At 41.3% G+C, this 21,942-nt stretch overlaps 1 protein-coding gene across 1 annotated transcript; it reads left to right on the forward strand.

The window, feature by feature from the left end:
* Window positions 1-733: 733 nt before the first annotated feature.
* On the forward strand, window positions 734-21,426 carry pik3r1 (phosphoinositide-3-kinase, regulatory subunit 1 (alpha)). Its single transcript, XM_086301387.1, has 15 exons — window positions 734-978; window positions 2,010-2,641; window positions 11,012-11,104; window positions 11,194-11,268; window positions 11,470-11,601; window positions 12,264-12,465; window positions 12,777-12,859; window positions 17,185-17,386; window positions 17,482-17,662; window positions 17,767-17,892; window positions 17,977-18,119; window positions 18,209-18,385; window positions 18,500-18,574; window positions 18,661-18,831; window positions 18,983-21,426. Exons 2-15 carry the CDS (start codon window positions 2,302-2,304, stop codon window positions 19,170-19,172), a joined length of 2,190 nt encoding a protein of 729 aa, XP_086157513.1. The 5' UTR covers window positions 734-978; window positions 2,010-2,301; the 3' UTR covers window positions 19,173-21,426.
* The last annotated feature ends 516 nt before the right edge of the window (window positions 21,427-21,942 follow it).

Genomic DNA, 21,942 nt, shown 5'->3' on the forward strand with positions numbered 1-21,942 from the left:
TCAACTCCTGATTTCTACACTACTTCCTCTTTTCTGAATGGTCATGGCCCCTGATGTCTGTGTGACAGTGGAAACACTTACAGGCACCTAGCCCTGCACAAAGCTGCTTACAGTCTCTTTTTAGCGCAATCGGGACAGTAGGGTTTATGCTTGATAAGGGATTTCTTTCCCTGTCATAATTAGGCCACCCACATTCACAGTCGTGTGTTTCTAATGGTGACTGAGATTATGGGACCTTCCATTCTGAGGAGATATCATGATTTATAGAAACAAAAAAGTGAAACTATGGTGACGAAACACCAAGTTTAACTCTACCATATACCAATTATATCTTTCAGTGGATTTCAGTTTTCAGGTTCAAGATGTGGATTAAAAAATAAGCCAATAAAGAATATGGCCAGCCCAATATATTTTTGCTCTTTTATGCTTTAGTTTCACACTGTTTTAGTGTGCATGATTTAAAATCATACAGCTCTGGAAAAAATATGCTAGATGTTTAATTTCACCAGCCAACAGAACATAGGTAATGGCAGGACTGCGTGCAAAAGTTATGTAATTTCCACAGGTGTTTCAAGTTGCAAGAGTACACGGAGAGGGGAGTGCCCACCACAACAGGAATACGATTGGATAGATTATGAGGCGTTTTTGATTGACAGAAAGATGGACCAATGAGATGCCGCTCTGTGCTTGCCCCCTTGTTGGTCGTAGAGGCGACGTTCAAGGGAACATTTGTTCTGGATGGTGAAGCTGTTCTGTCACGTCGGCAGGGTGTAGGTCGTAACATTTTGTTCTTCTCATTAAATCGGATTTAAAGTCGAGCCGAGAGTTTTTCTTTTTCAACCGTGCGCGTAAGAGATCCACCAACGGCTGCAATTAAATCTTCGCACATCGCAGATCTAAAGGTTAATAACGAATTGGAAGTGTTTTAAGTGTGGAAGAAAGAGGGCTCGTTGCATTCGTCTGCGGATCCGTGTACGAGTAAGTTATTGCTCTCCAGTGTTTTTAACCTCGCTACAAAGAATTTATTTCTTATGAAGTTACAATTAAAGCGTGTTCTTGTTAAGTACTTAAATTTTGTTGAGTTATTTAAAACTACTTAAAGCGACTCATCATCATCCTCGGTTTAACATGCACTCCTTTTTTTCATTGAAGTTTATTTTTTTTTCCAATTCCCTGTTCTGCTAACTTTTTCGTTACAACTCTAACCTTGCTAATAGCCTAAGCTATCTGATTCTGGTTTTAAATAGAGACGTTTAGTAAACCCTTATCCTGTTTTCCTCTAGCTGATGGCTAATTAGGTGGTGGTTTAGTTTAGCAGCAGGCTGATGTTGGCTAGCTAACTTAGCTGACTACTCCCCCGACATTTTTGCAGCGGCTGTAAAGTTGCACCGCAGGGCTGTAAAGCCGCCAGCAGAATAAACTGGACCCATGCATACGTTTTTAAACGCACAAATTCGCTCCCTGCGCGTTTTAAAACTCTAAACCTATGAATAAGGGTGATGTTTATTTATATAACTCTGTCGGCATTAGAATAAAGCTGTCAAGTATAATGCTAACGCTAGCCCACTATATGTTGGCAGGGCAGCAGAGAAGTCGATTTCAGTGTGCCAGAAACTGTAAATGTTCCAATAAAACTACACTGTCATCAATATGGAGTCTGCTCTTCAGTAAATTATTTACTTTTTAATAGTTATTTTGTTGGCAGCTGATTTAAGAAAAAAAAATACTGAGTGGGTCAGTGATGGCACACATTAAAACTGTTGCAGACATGATTTGGAAGCCATGTGACAAAGTAGGGCCACAAATGCATTATGGCGTATCATTATAAAAGTGTACATTTTAAATGTATTTACTGTATACTGTGGGCCTACTGTGAGAAGTTGCAGACTTCTACAGTATTTATATTGTAAAATCTTGGCATAACCCATTTCATTCACATTGGGCATTGTAAGGAGCCCATCATAGTCTTGTGCTGCCTGTTGTAAATGCTCTTTCCTCTCATCTTACAGGTCTGGGCAGCATTATCAAGATCACGGCTGCAGGCCATTTACTGATGGGTACATACTGCGAGGCAACACACCAAGAGAGCTGCAAATTATTCGCGAGAGACGGGAACTGTGAAAGAATGAAGACAAGCTAGAGACTGTTTTCACTGTAAAATCATAAATTGTAGCTTTGTTGGAACAACAGCCATTTTAACCAGCAAATGAGTAGCTGGGCTTAAGTTACTCAGAAAAAACCCTTAAAAATAACAAGACTGGTTCAGACTCATCTTTACAAGTGAACATTAAACACACAAACATGAGTGCTGAAGGGTATCAGTACAGAGCACTTTATGATTATAAAAAAGAGAGGGAGGAGGACATTGATCTGCATGTTGGGGATATATTGTTGGTAAGCAAAGGAGAGCTGGTGGCTCTTGGGGTCACCGATGGCCTGGAGCAGCGGCCAGATGAGATTGGCTGGTTGCCAGGCTTTAACGAGACCACTCAGGAAAAAGGGGACTTTCCTGGCACCTATGTAGAGTACATTGGGAAGAAATGGATCTCTCCCCCTACACCCAAGCCAAGGCCCCTGAGACCCTTACCTGTAGCTCCAGCCTCCTCCTTCAAGTCAGAGATGGACTCGGACTCAGAACAAGGTGAGTTTAAACAAGAGCTGTTAAACCATGTTTATTGGTATCAAATTCATGGGTGTTCTCCTTTATCTCAAAGTTCTGAAGGTTTTTTTTTTCCTGGATTACCAGCATAATACACGGCAGTGTGATTTCTGTACGAAAAAGGGGACAAATGCATGAGCTATCTGTATAACTTGCTAGTTTAAGCTACAACAGTTTTCATAATCTGTCTTAACATTATTATTAATTGTGACAATTTGAATGTATTAAAATCCTGAGGGTGTAAACTGATGTTAGCAATATTAACCCCCCCCCCCCCCCCCAAAAAAAAACAACAAAAAAACAAAAACCTGTTATGTCGCTTTGTGCATTCTCTGGTAGTCCACTGACACAGACAACTAGTTAAGTGTTAAAGTAAAACCTTAGCAAGTCAGAGTTGTGAATCTGTTATCAGCAGGATGCTGATGCTGCAAAACAGGGTTTTGTTTAACAACTCTGCCTGGTGCGGTACAGCTGCACTGAATGTGAACCATGCTCAGTCCCAGAGGACACGGGCTCTGGTGTTTATGCTGGATATAGTACACCAGAGCATTTTCTGCAAGCCATATGTTACCAGCCGAGATCATCCATCTTTGTCCTCAAACTGCATCTTAAGGGAATGCAATTCTCGTACCTGTGTAGCTCAATGTATACACTGGTAGCAGGGGGGCAGTTAAGCTAGCTCAAGCAAAATTGATCGATTGTGTCATCATTTAAACTATAATTTGCTTAAAAAAAAAAAAAGTAATGTAACCAATAATTTTCTGGTCTTTTTTTTTAAACACCTTGTTAAATCTGTAAAAATATCAATCACATATTACTAACATCACAGAATATCTAAGTTATAGCTGAAATATTTTGGTGGTGGTGGGGGGGGGGTGTCTCCATATTATTATTATTATTATTTTTTTTTTTTTTAATTTTTTAATTTAATTTTTTTCTTTTGGTGGGTAAAAAAAAAAAAAAATTATTTCGAGATGTTTGCAGTTCAAAATGACCCTTTGAAATGTGAGTCAGTGTTACAGCTCAGGCCGCAACTATGAACTGCAGTTAAAACTCGTCTTTTTAAAGACTCTGTGGCTTGTTAATGTGCACTTGAAGCTTTTTGCTCACCTAAAGAGCAGCTGTAGTCGCCAGGTTTCTAGTTTTTAGGCCATTTGTGGTGCTGTTGTGAAATTCTTTGCTGTGGTCTACAGTGCGAATGAGGAGCTGTTGTTTTTTTTTTTTTTTTTTTTTTTGTTAAAAAAGGGGCATATGTTGAATGGATGTGTTGTGGTTGAGTGGCAGCACTGCCAAGTGTGAATGTAGCACTGAGAGAAGAAAAGTTGCTGTGTCCTGGGTGGGGGGGGGGAGAAAGGGCCCAGAGTTGTGGGTGAAAGGGGAAGAGAGTCCCTGTGCTAGTTTCAGGATGGGTGCATGAGGATCAGGGCTGAAGTGGAGCTGGGGGCTTGGCAGAGGGGCTGCAGCTGGGATTGGGGTAGGTTGCAGGCTTTGGGAGGAGCTTGGGATCTGCATGCTCAAGGGGGCTTTGAAGAGGGTCTTCTGCTTGGAGTGTTTGTGATTTATTGCCCACCACCAAGGGATCCTGCTCCCTTCCTCCTACTCCAGATTTTTTTTTTTTCTCCTTCTTCCTCCTTTTTTTTCCTTTTTTTTTTTTTAATGTTTTGATAGCTCCTACCATCAGCTCTGGTCCCAGGAAAAGGGTGGAGAATGGAGGGCTTGGAAAGGGGCCTCTCCTCCCTTAGCCACAGGGGGGGTTTACATGAGTGCAGCAGATGTGGAGAGGGAAAGAGAGAGACTAAAGGGCTGGGCTGGGAAACTATTAGTCCTCATTCCAGCATTCAGCCTTTCTTTAAAAAACAACAACATTAAAGTGTTGCTCCTTTTACTAGGCCTCTCAGTTAACTGAATATACATGTGTGGTGCTGCCAAGCAGAAGAACTTGGAAAGCAAATAACCAGCTCAGAGCTCAATTTGCTTATTTGATTTAATTTAAAAAATCCACAGTTGGTTCCCAAACTGAAATTCTCCAAGTTTAAAAACTTCTCACACCTTTCACGTCTAGTATGTTGCTTTTAATGGTGAAAAAGAAGTAATTGAGGTGGAATTTCGAATAAGCTAACTGAGTCATAGTACTAAAAGAAAAAATACAAGCAGCTACTTTTAGTCTGTAGCCAATTGTGTAATTCCTGATGCCCAACAAGCACGTTGCATGTTAAATTTGTTTAGACAGTGACTATGTTATGGCCTAATATTAACCTCTGTGTTTTCAGTTCTGTGTTTTCAGTGTGTAATTACTTTATTTTTCTCCTCCCATCTGTTGGCCAGCATCAGCATTTTTCCCCCCTCTTTTCCCAAAACGTTAGATAAGTATGAATAACCGGTTGTTGCTCTGCACGCTATCACTAGGTACAGCCTACACGCTCGGTCTTGTTTAAGGATATATTTGATGGCAGGCTGTGTTCCCCTGCTTGTCTGAGCCTTATCAGTATGTTTGAAGTTTTCATGTGCACAACATTATAGTACGCAGTATTTATCCCAAAAAAAAATGCAGTGAAATGTTTTATAGCTTTCTGCTAAATATGCCTCCTGGTGTGTATGCAGACTTTTTTTGGTTACCAAAAAATGAAATGTGGATTTTATAACTAGTAATGGATGTACTTAATGGAGCATCTGTGCTGGCTACAGGAAGGCTGAGTGCAGCCTGTACAGAGGAGACGTTTCAGGGAGAGCACTCTGCATAGCTGGAGTTTGAGATAATGCAGCTCTCCTTCTCGGGGCCTCTTTAGCACTCAGGCTGACATCTGCTGGATTGAATACACTTTCTGTTGGTAGTGTCATTTTTTATTTTTTTTATTTTTTTTTATTTTTTTTTATTTTTTTGCTTCCCCCCCCCCCCCCTGCTAAGAGCTCACTTTTCTCTTAAATTATACATGTAATGGCCTTGGCGTAGGTTTCAAATTGGTATACTCTTTTCATTTGTCCAGAGCACAGTCACAGTTCGTTAAATCCATCCAAGTCAGCAGCAGAATAAGCACAGCAGAAGTTTATCGTGTGATAGTTTCCTCTGATGTAGTGTTCCTCTGTGGGACTAAAGGCAGCTGGGGCCAGGAATTTGGTAGTTGGGGGTACGTACAGACTGCATAGTGGACTGATTTGTACCTTTGTGATGAATCTGTATTGTGCTAAGTGCTGATTGCTGTATCTCGACGCACAATACAGCTATACAACAAATGGGTGGATGATGAATAGCACCCTAGCGATTGCTCTGTGCTGTCATTGTTATGAGTGGACAAGCTGCTGGCAAAAGGAAATGTATTTGACTTTTGTACTAGGTGGAATATTAGTATGTTTAGAAGCTGTTGAGAGGAGAGGAAAAAAAAGCTTTAGTCAGAGGTGAGAAGCGTGTCATTGACAAATTCAGTGCCTGTGAATCTCAGACTTGAGCTGGATTTAAATATATTATGACTTGTCATAGTTTCCAGAATGGGGAGGGGAGCCTTGTCACATGCAGTGTGTTTAAAGCAGCCCACGTGACAAAGGAAATTTGCATCCACATCATTAAATTGCAGATATAATAAAATTTAGTTTTGACTAAAGAAAGGCGATTTGTTAGTTTTTTGTTTGTTTTAGCATCCCGATTCAAACCTAAGATGACGAAGTTGTTTTTCCTCTCACATTTTTAGTTTTTCCATTTGTTATCAGTTTACTTTTGAGCAGTCCCTTCATTTTTCATTTTAAAGTTTAGTCTGTATTAACCAGCTACCCTTTCCCATCTAGTGTTCATCAATTAATTTTTTTCTTGTAGCCTTCTCCATGGGTGGTTTGTATTGTAAACTGATATGATGCAGAGACAAATAATGTAGTAGCTTCAATAACTGTTTGCATTTAATTTTTCCTCTGGTCGGTTTAAAATGTAAAATTAAGAGGAACTTTAAGCATTGCTTAAAACTGTTAAACTGCTTTAAATAACAGTGACACGTGTGTGTGTGTGTGTGTGTGTGTGTGTGGGGGGGGTTGACCTGTTCTTAATCTGTGTGGATGTGCCAGACATGACAATTATTTATTTTTTTTTCCCCTTCTGTCTACCTCAGAGAATGTCAGACTGAGGTTATAGACACTACAGTTAAGGGGACAACTCTACTGCTGCTCAGTATATGACAGGGAAAAAGACTAGGACTCAAAAAATAACAGATTCATTAAAAAAAAAAAATTGTGTGTTTAAGCAAGTGAGACTTGTGTGCATCAAAGTGTGCATAACTGTTTCATTGCATGAGGCCGTTCAGAGGCTGAAGTCTGAATTGCCAAATCTTCTTTACGGGAGTCGGAGCATGTCTGCTAGCAGGATTAAGAAATGGAGCAAGCAAATAAGGCAGGGAGGAGCAGACAGACTCTGTGCAATTAAACAAAGGTGAGATTGGAGAGTAACACAATTTCATTGGTGCCAGGAAAGTTATGTGTGTGGTGTGCGGGCAGCTCTTGTGCACTGGAGATGTTGCATTGCATTAAGGAGTGGACACAATAAATCATCTCCTCCATTCAGTTATATCTGTCCTGGAAGTTTGTTTGCATTGTTTTGCATCAAAAGTCCTGGTCACTTCTGTTAAGGCAAGAATTGCTATATTTGTGTTTTCCCTCCTGTGCCTCTTAATGTGTCATCAGAAAAAGAGCCTTTGCAGTTGCATATCTCAAAACTATTGCGGTTAAGCAGCCATCATGATATGCCCCACTTTCATACTATTAGAGGTGCAAGGCTAAGATGATCTCTTCTTGGAAATGCTCAAGCCCAACTTGGTGAAGTTCTTGAATAAGTCATTTGCCAACCAACAAAAATAATTTGATTATGATTGTTATGGTCCCTGGTGACATTTGGCTTTTTGCATCAGAACAAACAAAAATAAAAAGTTTTAGTCCTGTTTTGATTTGACCTTTTGATAACTTAAATATATTCTCAAATTAAATAATATACTTTAGCTGTGGTTTTAATAAATCCGTGCACTATTACAAGCTAGTTCACATTGAAAGTGGCTAATCTTTGAATGAAGACACTGTTTAATCATCCTTTTACTTTATAATTTAAAGTGAGGCAGTAGTGCAGGTTGTACAATTGTGCTCAAGCCATTTAAGTTATCAGATTTGGAGTTGGTTTATTTTAATTTGATGTGAGAGGCTTCATTGGTTCTTAAATTTGATCTCACATTGGGAAACTGGCTGCTTGCATTACTTTTGCGATTCACTGATGCTCTGTGCTTCATAGGGTTAATTGCCAAGCTGTAGCAACAGTCTCCTCATTGGCTGTTACTTTGCTTTTGCACTTCATCTTCCAGCCTGCAGGAGGAGACATTGCCTGCCCTTTTTCCTAATTCAGCTCAGGGCTTCACTATTCAGCACAGTCATGCTCAGACATGTTAGTGCTGCCCATGCCAACAGAAAATCCAGAGAATTTGGCATTGCAAAGGTTTTAGGTTTTGGTAATACTATAAACTAGCTGCACCTAGTCTTACTAAATGCTACTGTAGAGACAAACAACTTTGAAATTTTTTTTGTACATTTTGCACAATTTTTACTTTAAAATGTGTTAGGTGGTGATCTATCACCAATGTGCCTTGGCTAGACCTTTTTTCCAGCCTTCTAAATTTATCCAAAGTGAGCGCTATCTTTAGTGCACTGGTAGTGCCCCAGCTCTGTTCTGCCCACAGTCCTTTCGGCTCAGACGTGCCGTTTGAGCCGGACAGATTGTTCCCCACACCACAGCAGAACCAGTGGCAGCTGCATCGACTTCCTCAACCTGCGGTTGTCTAACTGACTACTGACGGGCTGAGGCCTTGGGGGATATCATGAGGTCTGCCAAACATGCAGACGTGTAGAGGCACGTCCTAGGGGCCTCTGTCTCCATACCCTAGTTACCACAGAAACCAGCTTCTATTAAAGTCTTGGAGAGAGTCTGAGGAAGTGTAGCCTGTCAGCTGTTGTAAATGGAGCAAAATGCCAGCACATTGTGTTAATAGTGCCGTAATGCTACTGTAAAACATAGAGGGCCCTGTTTGTTTAATAGAATTAAAATTACCTTTCCAGAGAGAGTTGGAGATTCAGTTTGCATAAGCTGCAGTAAGGAGTTTTGCAGAACCTGCATTCACCTTGTGCCATTATCACAGTTAGGTATACCTATGTGCAGTAGAAAAGAAATGGATAGCTTTTACTGTAGCTAATTTTTACTTATTACCAATTTTTACAAAGTTTTTCTAGAATTAATTTGCCTTCCATGAACACATCAATTATAGGTTTCTTCTTCTTTCTTTTCCTTTCCCCTTTATGTTTCTGTGGTTTGGCCTGTATGGGCACGTTGAGCCTTGATCTCATGCCAAGGCATCTCAGAAATCATCACTGATACCTTGTGGCATTTCCGCCATATTTCTTCGGCTACTTGATACAATTCCATTGGTGCCGAAACTATCACATTGTCGACAGTACCAAGAAGCAACTCTATATCCTTCCTGACCCGTGTCCCTCAGAGGCTGACTGTGGTAGGAATAAATAGGCTGGAGGATCACTTGGAAGATTCTCCTTGTTTTTTGGTTTGTTTCCAAGCTGTGCAGAAGTACGAGCAGCTGTTTGTATATCAATGTATTAATCATTTTCAAGTGTTGAGTGTTTTTTAATCTAAGTAAATGTGTGAAAATTTGCTTGTTCCTTACACATATTTGTGATTTATTGTTTAAAAATTCCAGGCATCGTGCTGTCATGTGCTTTTTGAACATTGTGACAACGGGTGGGTCAGTGTTCTAAATGTAACTTCAGGTTGTGAATTTGGTTTCTCAGAAAACCTTTTGGCTGTAGAAGGAAGATCGTGTTGGATATCTTGTCTGGGAGAAAGATTACATTTCCAAGGTGTGTGATGGCTGCACTGCATGTCTCGATCTCTATTTCAGGAAACTTTGCAAAGTCTGAGATGGAACACCAACTTCTGAGAAACCTTCCTCCCCCCTCCATTCCCTTTCAGTTTGTATTTCCAATAACATCTTCCAGATGACCAGTTGTCCAAAGTGGATTTTTGTGTGTTCTCTGGTTTGAAAGGCTTTACTAATACATGTACTTGACACACAACAAGGCAGCCTGGGTCCTGCCCTAGCCAGAGAATGTGGTTCAGAATTTATTATTTAACTGACTGAACCCTCTTTCATGCAAAAGGGTAGCTTTTCAATAACCCCTATGCGTCTATGTATTAGCCACACCAGTACTTGGCCTTTAATGCCTGATTCAAAAAAGTAATCACTTTTAGGTGGAAAGAAAAAATAATGTTAAGAGAAAGGGTCCCATTCATAGTTTTGCAGCATTTTGAAACTGCAGACCTGATGTTGAACAGTTGAGCCTTTCAGGAAAAAAGCCTTTTCAAAATATGCCTTGGCGAAGATTTTATTTAGATTTGCCAACTCCCCTCCTGCTTTCATGTCCACACCTGGGTGCAAAGTTCTGAAGGAAAAATAAGTAAAAAAAAAAGAAAAAAAAAGTCAGACCTGGCTTACCTCATATCACAGGATATTTGCTTAGTTCCTTGGTCTGCCAAACCTTAACTTCAGTGCTCAGTACCTCCTGTTGAAACAGCCTTTTATAAATACTCACATTTTACTTTTGAAGCCACTTCATTGGTCTTGTACCTGCTTCCTTTGAAGTTCTGAGGAGTCAAGAATCTAATGAGTCTTTGCTGGTTCAGATGAATGGCAGCCCCTTACCATTTAAGGTCACATGAACAGTCATCACAGGATTAACTGTATTTAACTGACTGGCCAGTTGATATCTTTATTTAGTTACACATAAACTATAGATACTTTTTTTGATCTTACAAAGGGAATTCGTTGTGGTACAGTAGCATAAGAGTAAAAAATAGAACAATCTCCAAAAAGTGTAACTAAATTCTGCTGTGTGGGACTCAGTTTTGAAAGTAAAACCAGCCATTGTCAGCACTCACCTCGAAGAAATGAGCTTAGTGAAATCCCCTTAAAGCCGTGTCTGTTTTGCAAACAGCCAACAGCATAGGGCAACTGATTGTCTTGGTCGTGATTGTGTTGTTGTTTGATTTGGAAAGCATAGGTTGGATGTAGAAACATTTTCTCTTCTTGCTTTGCTGGCTTTTGTGTTTTGGGAAGGGCAGGGGTGCTAAAATGGAATTATTCAACTGTTATTAGCAAATTGTGTGGTGCCAGCATATTTATTGGACTGAGTAATTTGGTTCACAGGTATGACGCTGGATTTGTACTAAGCCTTGGTGGGAGGATTTTCACTCCGTTTACACAAACTGAAATTGCTTGTTTTATTTATTTAAAAAATATTTTGTTTTATTTTTTTAACGATCTTTAGGTTTCTTCTTGCCCGACTTGACGGAGCAGTTTTCCCTTCCAGAGATTGCTCCACCCATTTTGATCAAACTGCTTGAAGCAATTGAGAGGAAAGGTGAGCTTGACTGAATCAATTTCATATTTTTGTTGGCATTTATTTGGCATGTTATGTTTCTACAGTATGTTTCGTTAATTATTTTGTAGGTCTGGATAACCCCACATTATATAGAACATTTAACGCTGGTGCTGGACTTGAAGTCAGGCAGTATTTTGATTGTGGTAAGTAGCTCTTTTTATCATGTGTTTTATAAGCCTATATGAAGAGGAAGTCTGAGTGGAAAAAATGAGTGGGGTGCATAAAAAAAGGTTTCTAAGTGTGTGCATAAGAGTCTGTTGGCCCAGAAGAGTCTGTGCTATAGTTAAACCTAACTTTACTGAAGTGAGTTCAAGCGTGCGTCTTTGTGCCGTTCTGCATTTCAGACCCCCCATCTGCAGACTTGGATCACCTGGAGCTTCCAGTCCTGTGTGACGGTCTGCGTAGGTACTTGCAGGATCTTCCCCAACCCATCATTCCCACTGCAATATATGCTCAGATGGTTCACAGTGCTAAAGGTGAGAACAGAAGGTTCCCTCACAGTTTCAGTGGTCATTTGTTGATTGTACAGGTTGGCCTAAAGAGAAGTGCTGACGTAATGTACTCGTGCCCTGCTGCTGAACATCATGTACTCATGAACACTAAACCACAAGACCTCATCAGTACCCATTGTGTCTGAGGACTTCTTTTTTCTTTGTTTTTTGTTTGTGTAAAATTAGCTTTTATTTTCTAAAACATCTATGGGTCCTTTAAGAAAATAAGAAATAGAAATCTATGTATTTATTTCTAATTGTGTATTTTAGCACATTTCCTTAACCTTAGTCTTGCTGTCTGTTGCAAGCAGAGGGGAAAAGAAGAAATTCTCAGTGTTATGCATTCTCTTGCTGTCACATGGCCAGAAACAGGATATCTGCGGTTAATAGGAACTAAAACAAGCCTGAAAGTTTATCTCTAGCATCTCTGAGCAGCCAATCACCTGCCAGTGTACCTTATGCTCATTGTCAACCACACAGTGTCTCTGCGGTTTCCAAGTCTTTATTGCACATGACTCCTTTTTCCATTTCTTTACTGTGTAAAGAGAGCTTTCATTTTGTGCTGCTTTTCAACTGCAGAAGACTTTAAAGTAGGGCACTTTATCTCCTGTCTTCCTGAACGTTTTGGCTATTCTCATCTTCAACAGAGGTGGTGAATCCTGAGGAATGTGCCCAGCTACTACGTCGCTTTGCTAGCGCCCCAGGCCGTCCTCCCCAGTACTGGCTGACTCTCCACTGTCTGCTAAGGCATTTTGCTAGAGTGTGCCAAAACGGTTCCAAGAACCTGCTCAGTGCCAGATCGCTGGGCGAGATCTTCAGCCCTGTGTTTTTCAGACAACAGGCCACCAGGTGGGTATTGGGAGTGTAAGGCTTATGCTGCATATTTTGGTTTGTAAAAGATAGGCACTCAGTCAGCAGACAGATAAGCATGCAGGCTTAGTCAAGAAATGGCAAGACACGCACTGCAGTGTATCACACATTCATGTGTTTTAGCTGTACACGGATGTAGGTTGGAGCTTTTCTGCTTACCAGCTGTGCGGCACAATTAAAGTAGCTAAGCCTGAATTGCTATCTGATTGAAAACTGCACAGAGCAGCAGTGACTGTCACCTTGGCTCTGAAACAAACTTTGTTTACCTTGCTTTTTTGTCCCCCTCACAGTTGTGAACCCAGTCTGGATTCTCACATCAAGATCATTGAGGTTCTGGTGACCAGTGAGTGGAGTGACAGTCAAGCTGCACCAGGTAATTGACTACTGTATTTTCGCTCGATTTTTCACCCATCACAAAACTACTGCTGTTCCTACTACTGTGGGTGCTCAGGGCATGAAAGTAAACGGTTAAAAAAAAATGCATTCAGTTAAAAAGGAAAAGTAGATGGAAAGGATGTTGTGCTTTGCATTACTGATCTAACTGAAAGCTGTAAGGAACTTGTGCAGGATTTACATTGAAAGGAGAACATAAATTTGCTCTGCATTGACTGTGCACAGCACTGACTGAGACCTGAGCTATTAATAGCTTGAAGAGGAGGGTCGAGACTTAGTGCTGCTGCAGTTGTAGGGAACCACAAAGTACCCAGTGATTGGAAAGTTACTCATATTATGGCGCTAAAGCGAGTTGATTTTTTTTTTAGCATGTGCTTATTAGTAGAAACAAGTGTTCTTAGTTGAGTCTTTGTGGAGTGGTTTGAATTAGGTCTTCTCAGTTTGTAAAGCATGAAAAGTTTTCTTTCTGAACTAGCATATTTCCATGTTGCAGATGAATGGTTTTTTTTTTTTTTTTTTTTTTTTTTTTTTTTTATATGCAATGAAATGGTATTATGTATTATGTAAAAGGTTCTCACTGGAATTTAATGACTACAAAGTAGCAACTTGTGTTAGAACAGTATTTCTCTGTCTAGCTTTATTTTTGTCAGCCTCATGAATATGAACATTGGGGAATTTGCATGTGATGTAAAATCTTCAGTAAGATTCTGGGTGGTTCTTGGAGCACATTTTTATTTTTTTTTTCGTCTCTACTCTGGCTTTTGCTGTTATGTAGCATGTGCCTCCAACGGTATAGATGACAGATTCGTGCAAGTCTGATTTTGTTCGTGTTACTGCAGTGGACTGCATACAGACAAAGCTGGTCTGGTGATTTGAGACAGCAGAGCATTGCATGGCAGTTCTGTTTTTACAGCTCTAGTTGGGAGCGGTGTCATTGGCAGGCCCAGCACTGACTGTGGCTGCTTAAACTTTTTATTACCTGTTAGGACTATTTATAAGGCTCCTGTGCATGGTCTGCTCTCAGCTGTCAGTGATTTGCACCTGCAGGGAGCTCTTTGGCTGTAGGCTTGATGGATGGCTGACTGAATGGTCGGGCAGGCAAGAGAGAAACCCTGAAATGCTTTTTGTTGGTTCTGCACATACCCATAAAGACTGTACCCAGTGTAACACATGGCAATGTTTAGTCGGGCCAGACTGGTTTCAGTCACCTGTCTAATGCAAATAGTACGGGTAAATAACCTAATTTCTAAACACACATGTACGGAACATGCATGCATTTCTGTGAATGACCTGTATGCGCGCGCGTGTGTGTGTGTGTGCCTCCCAGTTACTGCGTTCCTATTTTAAGTAAGCGACAAAAGGCCCACTTAGATTTGGTTGGCTGGAAAGTCGGCCTGCTCCACAGAGCACTTCTTGTTAACTCAGGGCTGCTTGTAGTTCTAGGGCCACTTGCCTCCCCCTTCAGTGGATGTCCACATGTCCTCCCTGTCTCAAAGTGCTCAACTCAGCAAATATTTGAAACTTTGCAAGTTAATCATAAGACTGCCCCCCTCCTTCCCCACCCCCAAGCCTCCGCCTTTACAAACAGAAAGAGGGAGTGACCAAAGAGCATAGAGAGACACACAAACCAACGCAGCTGGCACAAGTGGCTGCTTTCAGAACAGGCTGCGTCGACACTGGAGCGGCTCCTGCTAATCATTAACTTTGTGACTACACGTGAGCAGGCCTCCGCCTCACAGGGCTCAGAAAGGGAAAGACAGAGAGACTCAGCCCTTTACCGCACCTTCAGCAGGAACTGAGCAGTCAGTCAGTGAGACAGTCGCATGCGGCACCTGCTTCACGTCGAGCGGATTACCTGGATTTCATTAAGAGGCACACAAAGCCGTGACCTTTTAAGAATTAAAACAGACCACGTCCATGTACTCACTGGTCTAAACTATGAAATGGAGCTTTACAGAAGGACTTGAAACTAACTCTGTTGGATTTACTTTATTGTTTGGGAATAAAAGAGAAGCTGCAAAGAAGAGAGAACTGATTCCTCGAGACATGCACAACTTGCAACGTAAGTTTGATGTTTCAGGTCTTGTCTTATAAAGGTGTCAAAAGTGGAACATTGTGTGTTCTGCTGCGTTTGCCTTCAGGCTATAACGAAATGGGCCTCGTGCGTAAGATTAAGACACAAATGTCACAGCTTAGAAAAGACAGAACAGGAATAATAGGTTTGTGTTTTAGTAAGACTTCAATCTTTGCTAGCAGCAAACTTGCCTCGGGCAACTGCTCATGCTTATGAGTTATGGGCCATACTTGGAGAGTGCGCATGAACCTCTGCATTAAGATCAGACAAAAGAGCCTCTTGAACATTTAAGTAGTTTATAGCTATGGTGGACAATGGCTAGTTGATGTTAAAGTCTTTTTAAATCCACTGTTGTATTTTTTTTTTCTATCCAAGTGCGGTGGAACAGGCTTGCTCACTTAGGTCTTACTCAAACATTAAAACCTGTTCTTTTTTTCCTCATTTGTAGTTGATGTGAACTATATAACTTAAGCGTCTAAAATTTCCACCAACTGTCCCTCAATTGAACTAAGGACAACGATTGCTTTCACTTGAATCTTCTACCTTTACCAAGAACTGGGGCTATTTTAATTTCACTCAGGAAATCAAGGGAGCTATCCCTGTCGTGCTGAGCGTCACGTTGTGGGATTATAGACGTATTTTGGAGCTCTGGGTGCCGCTGACCGGGCCAGGCATTATAATTTAGCTGCGTACGTGCTGCTGCAGCAGAGTAGGCTTTACGAGTGCCAGCAGTGGGACGGACTAAATGTCCGCACGACACTCGCGGGGAGGAGGGGCCGAGTAACCTGCAGGGGAGCAAGTGGACAAGCTGAACAGAGAGCGAGAGGATGACAGAGGAGAAGCATGGAACAGGGAGCAGGTCCTTTCTCTCTCCTCTGCTAGCAGAGAGATGCGGCGCGCTTGCTTTCGCAGATGGATGCACACCGGGACGCAGTGCTGGTTGATGCAGAGACGCAGTCGTTTCAGTTATCTATTTAGAGTTCTAAAAAGGCGACACTTTTACAATGACCTCATCGCTCACAGGAAATGAAAGATGCAGGAGCGGTTGGTGACAGACCCCCTGTGTGATTGGCTGTGGTAAGTGATGTAACACGTTACTGAGCAAGCTGCCCTTAATGGCTTTTCAAGTACGTGTTTAAGTGGCTGTAATAAAGTATTTGTGTGGAGCAGAGGCGAGATTGGATCAGCGCAAGTTGTCTGTCTGTGGAGGTGTTTGGCTCTGGTTTTAGAAGCCTGGTTTCTTCACGCGAGTTAGAAATTTCTAGTAATCTGGAGACAAAGTGTGATCAGGTTGGAAGGCAGGCGGTATGCAGAGAAGCGCTGTGGTCGGATTGGTAGGTTGCATTTGCGCAGAATGGAAACATTTGAAATCTATGTCACGGTTGTAGCTGTGTGCACAGTGCTTGTGGTTTCAGCGTGCAAAGTTCTGCAAGGTCCATTGCAGCAGGAGGGTTGTGAATGCAGTGGCAGCGAACAAAAGCAGTGCAGATTTGTGGGGTTTAAAAATAGCCGACTGCCTTATCTCTGCTACTGGTAGCTTCACGGTGAGCTCCAGCTTTAAGAGTTTAATTGATTTACTGATGGTAGAAGAGAATCTGGTTATCCTGCGTTAAAGCGCAGCCTTTCCTGCTGGTAAAGGCTTAAAGGGTCATTAGGATTTCAGTCTGTCCTATTTTACTGTAAAATGTTGTGCAGCCATCTTTTTCTGCTGTTCTCTCTGCATTTTTTTTTTCCTGCATGAAAAAGGCTTCACTGCTGCGTTAGGAGCTGGAAATATTTATAGATGGCTCCATTTCTTGAATGAAATTCATTCTCCCTGACTCACGCTTCAGTTCTCCTCCCACTGCCTCACCAATGCTGCCTCTCTGTTAGACATGGGAAGCCTTTTTTTTTTTTTTCTTCTTTTTTTTTTTCCTTTCCCCACAACCCAATTCATGGAAAAGGATGCATGCGAACGAGCATGTGTGCCTACGTGCCTATCCAGATGAGGGTTCATTCTTTTGAAATATTAAATAAATTCAATGAGCAATTTTTTTTTTTTGTATTTTTAATTATTTACAAGAAGATCAAGTAAACATTTTAAAGGCAGTGCAAGCGTTCCCCTAAAAATCTGCCTTAAAATGTCCAGATCTCGAGCTCTGAGTCGGCTTTATTTTAACACAAACACTCATAAGCCTAATCGCGTTGTAGTCGATTTATTTACATTCTGTGTTCTCTGCCTTTTCCTGCAGCTCTACCTCCAAAGCCACCCAAGCCCACATCTGTGATTAACAACGGTATGAACAACAACATGGCGCTACAAGATGCTGAATGGTACTGGGGAGACATCTCAAGGGAGGAGGTCAATGAGAAACTGAGGGACACTGCAGATGGTACGTTTTTGGTGCGGGACGCCTCTACAAAAATGCACGGAGACTACACTCTGACTTTGAGGTAAGTGTCTTGTCCTCTGTTTCCTCAAATTGACTGTTTATCCATTTGTAGTTAGTGACCTGTTGGTTTAACCGCCGCTGCTGTTTCGTCTACAGGAAAGGAGGAAACAACAAGCTTATCAAGATATTCCATCGAGATGGTAAATATGGCTTCTCTGATCCACTAACCTTCAACTCAGTCGTCGAGCTCATCAACCACTATCGCAACGAGTCCCTGGCTCAGTACAACCCCAAGCTAGACGTCAAGCTGCTGTACCCCGTGTCTAAACACCAGCAGGTGAGGTGGCAGCTCAATGCATCCCAGCAGAATTAAAACACCTGCGTGTTTAAAGCAGTTGAACCTCAACTTTTTCCTGTATTTGACTATGACTCTTTCTTCAGGATCAAGTGGTAAAAGAGGACAACATCGAAGCTGTGGGCAGGAAGCTCTGCGAGTACCACCAGCAATACCAAGAAAAGAACAAAGAGTACGACCGTCTCTATGAAGAGTACACCAGAACATCACAAGTGAGTACCACCCCACACCTAGGATCAAGAGTGTTACTGCAGTGTTTGTAGGTCAAGTGCTTAACACTGTGCTTCTGCTCGCAGGAAATCCAAATGAAAAGGACGGCGATAGAGGCTTTCAATGAAACTATCAAAATATTCGAGGAGCAATGCCAAACACAAGAGCGCTACAGCAAGGAGTATATTGAGAAATTCAGGAGAGAAGGCAATGAAAAAGAGATTCAGAGGTAAGAGCAGACCACACTTTGTTGTGCATCAGCTGATAACGAAATGCTTGCTCTGCTCAGAACTCATCCTTTTTTTCCTCTCCTTCCAGGATCATGGGAAATTACGAGAAGTTGAAATCGAGGATTAGTGAAATAGTAGACAGCAAGCGCAGGCTGGAAGAAGACTTGAAGAAACAGGCAGCAGACTACAGGGAGATCGACAAGAGGATGAACAGCATCAAGCCTGACCTCATCCAGCTCCGCAAGACCAGAGACCAGTATCTCATGTAAGTGCAGCGCCTGAACAGCATCCTGGCTACATCGGAAACTAGTCTTCCCTCTGAGGGAAATCAAAATTGGTCTGTCCTGCTTTCTAATGTCCATGACTTTTCTCTTTGTAGGTGGTTGACCCAGAAGGGAGTCAGGCAGAAAAAACTCAACGAGTGGCTGGGAATCAAGAACGAGAGCACAGAAGAGTAAGTTAGCGAGTGTCAATCATCCACTCGCTGGACAAAAAAATGTGCATTTTTCATGACAACTTATATTTGTTTTGTGTTTTTAGTCAATATTCTATGGTGGACGATGATGAAGACCTTCCTCATCATGATGAGCGAACCTGGAAGCTGGGCAACATCAATCGCTTACAGGCGGAGGCGATCCTCCAGGGCAAGAGAGACGGAACATTCCTGGTTCGAGACAGCAGCAAAGCGGGATGCTACGCCTGCAGTGTGGTGTACGTATCTGGCTGTTACGTAGCAAAGAATTGCAGTTTTAGTGTTGAAATGTCTTCCTGCTGTTACGGCTTCAGCCACCACTGAATGAACTACTTTTAAAGTTGATGGAGAGCATCACAGCAGGTTGTGACTCCTGTCCTCTCTTTGCAGTGTGGACGGCGAGGTGAAACACTGCGTCATCAACAAGACCCCCACAGGGTACGGCTTCGCTGAACCTTATAACCTGTACAACTCATTAAAAGAACTCGTTCTTCACTACCAGCACACGTCTTTGGTCCAGCACAATGACTCTCTGAATGTGACACTAGCGTACCCTGTGTACGCTCAACAGAGACGATGAGGACCCGGACGTATCCATATTGACGATTAAGGCCCCATGGAAGTTGGAGACATGTTTCGACCACCATGATTAAGGCTTCGATAGCCGGACTTGGACTTGAAGTTGGAGGAAAAGTCACAACAAAGCCTGAAACATTTCAGTGACTTTGCCTAAACCATGAGCCTGAGGCGAGTCTGAATGTAGATTTTTTTTTTTTTTTTTCCCCTTTCTGCTTTTTGTGGGAGCACAGAATCGAGCGAACACTGCTGAACTCGCCCAGCGGAGGACATTTGAGGCCTTCTCCTTATGGTGCTTGTTTTTGTTTTGTTTTTTCCCCCTGTTCCCAAAAGCTTTACCAGCTGGATTATCAAATCGCAACAGAACTCACCGGCTACAAATTTTGTTTTTCCTTTTTCCCCTTCTTCCCCTGGTGTGTGTGTGTGTGTGTGTGTGTGTGTGTGTGTGTGTGTGTGTGTGAGTGAGAGACTGTCCATGTGACCAAATCTCATAGAATCAGGAAACTCTGTGATATTGGAGGGCTGTGTAACACTTTGCTTGTATTAACTGTTCAGTAGCAGACCATGGATCAGCTGACAAATGTAGCAAAATGGCACTTTTTAAAAAACAAAACAAAGTTTCACAAAAGAAACTCCTATGGACTTTTATTAGAAGAGCAGAGAGGACAAGTACCCACACTCTGCCTTCTCACTGATGAGCATTACAGTGCATACGTAAACTTGATTTGAACTGTGGGCAGGGAGAAACTATGAATGGACTATTCTTTCATGTACATATGTGAAAATGTGCAGTCATGACTCGTACCAAAAAGGATTTGTTCCTCTTTAGTTGTATCCTGATCTGCTATGCAAACCTTTCTCCATTTTTATTTCAGAATTGTTTTATTCTGTTGCAAACCCACAATATAAGCTTGTTTTAGTGCTTGAAAAGTATTTTTTTGTTCCTGTGTAAATATCCAAGAGGATATTTTGTCAAAATGCCAAGATACAGTTTAAAAAATGCTTATGATTTTTAGAAGATGATAGAAACATACTTTATTATAAATTACTTTAACAACTGGTATACAGATGAAAAGGTTTTTTTTTTTTTTCTTCTTTTTTTTTTTTTTTTTTTGGCTTCAAACTAATTTTTTCTTCTCAGGCAGAGCCTTTTGAGTATTTGAGCTGCTTTAGTCACAAGTACTATTTCCGACAGAGCTAAGCCTACATGCAGTTCTTTGTTAAAATGGACAAAGAAGGTCAGGCTGATGGGATTGTACGACCCTTATCTACCATCACAGAAACAACAGTATAGATTTATTTTGTTATAAAATATATTTGTTCCCATATGAGAATATATCAAAGCAGACTGGTGTTTTCAACTGGTGGATATTGCTATTAAAGATCAATATGCATTGTACACTTACTATTTTTTCTGTATCAGAAAATCACTGTGTTTACATGGGTGGATCGGCTCATTTCAGACGGTAACATAATATTTCATAACCCCTAAAAGAAGGAAAACAAAGCCACGTGCTCTATTCCCACACCCTAAATTTGGCTTTTACAAGTCTACGATACAAGTGCGCCAGACCACGTAAACTATGACGTAAAAAATCACAAACTGTATTACTCACAATATATTTTGTAACCCTTCAACATGTCATCACAGCTGTCAGGCGAACCTGTTGAACGTATCTGTAGAAAACTAGTTGTAGAGACATTAACAGAATCTGATTTTGATAGTTTCCCGTTTTTTGTTGGCGTGACAGTTTACTTTAATTCCCATCTTGGACACAACTTGTTCTCTTGGGAACGGTCTACATGTACAAACCACAGAGGAAAGCTTAGTTTTAATTCACAATTTTCGTTATTTACACAGACTAGTTTTAACACATTTGACCAAATTACTCATTCACAACTTTAAATGTAACACATTTATAGGAGTTGTCTTTTTTCCTTTTTTCTTCCCCTCCCTTCCTCCAAAGCTGTTAACAGGTGTCTCATATATGACATTTAGATCCTCAGCAGCTGCTGGCATGAACATTTTGATTCCCTTTGTCAATTTTTCTTAAGTCTGACAACGTGCACCATTATTTCTTTACCCCATTTCTGGGTAGTATTGTTGTTTTATTGTTGTCCTTTTTATTTGAAGCTCCTCTTTGGTGTTGGCGTCCCAGAAACGATTGGATTGAGATTGCCAGTGTTCCCCAGTTTTGCTTTGAATCTGTATTGGGCTTTGTTAAAAATGAAATAAAACTCTTCTTTTTACGAAACAATGGCTTTGTTTTGACTGATGAGTAAAATGAGTTCATGTTAGTGGTGTTGCTCTGTTGGCAGTTTTGGCCAAACCGACAGTATGTAACTGATTCTATTCTCTTAACTAGAGTAACTGTAGCTTAAGAGGGTGGTTGACAACTACAATTACTGCAATGAACTTATTGCTCTGAAACAGTTGCTTCAAAAACAGAGATTAGTGCTGCAGATTTGGTAAACTGATGTTAAAACAAGATGAAGTCGGTCTACTATTGAATGTTGGCAATTACATCTACACATCTGTCTGTGATAATACAGCAATTAACTTTAAATTCATGGAAATCACAAATCCTTTGCCATATCCATACATGGAAATTCCCACTACTAGAAACACATTCCTCAACAAATAGTGGTGCAGTTGCTGCAGGAAAGCCATTTAACTGTAAAGGAACATTTGTATATGGGCGACCGTGGCTCAGGGGGTTGGGAAGCATATCTGTAACTGGAAGGTCACAGGTTCGATCCCTGGACTCTGACCT

The sequence above is a fragment of the Aulonocara sp. 'chitande type north' Nkhata Bay genome, linkage group LG7 (genome assembly GCF_057382095.1).
Source record: "Aulonocara sp. 'chitande type north' Nkhata Bay isolate Kocher_YH1m ecotype deep benthic linkage group LG7, A_spYH_male_GT1.1, whole genome shotgun sequence".
In the NCBI taxonomy this organism is placed as follows: domain Eukaryota; kingdom Metazoa; phylum Chordata; class Actinopteri; order Cichliformes; family Cichlidae; genus Aulonocara; species Aulonocara sp. 'chitande type north' Nkhata Bay.

Excerpts from the sequence above, each read along its gene's own strand:
- pik3r1 (XM_086301387.1), top strand. The coding sequence starts at position 2,302 with ATGAGTGCTGAAGGGTATCAGTACAGAGCACTTTATGATTATAAAAAA. Across the intron at positions 11,105-11,193 it reads TGAAGCAATTGAGAGGAAAG|GTCTGGATAACCCCACATTA; the intron begins GTGAGCTTGACT and ends ATTATTTTGTAG. Across the intron at positions 18,120-18,208 it reads AATGAAAAAGAGATTCAGAG|GATCATGGGAAATTACGAGA; the intron begins GTAAGAGCAGAC and ends CTCTCCTTCCAG.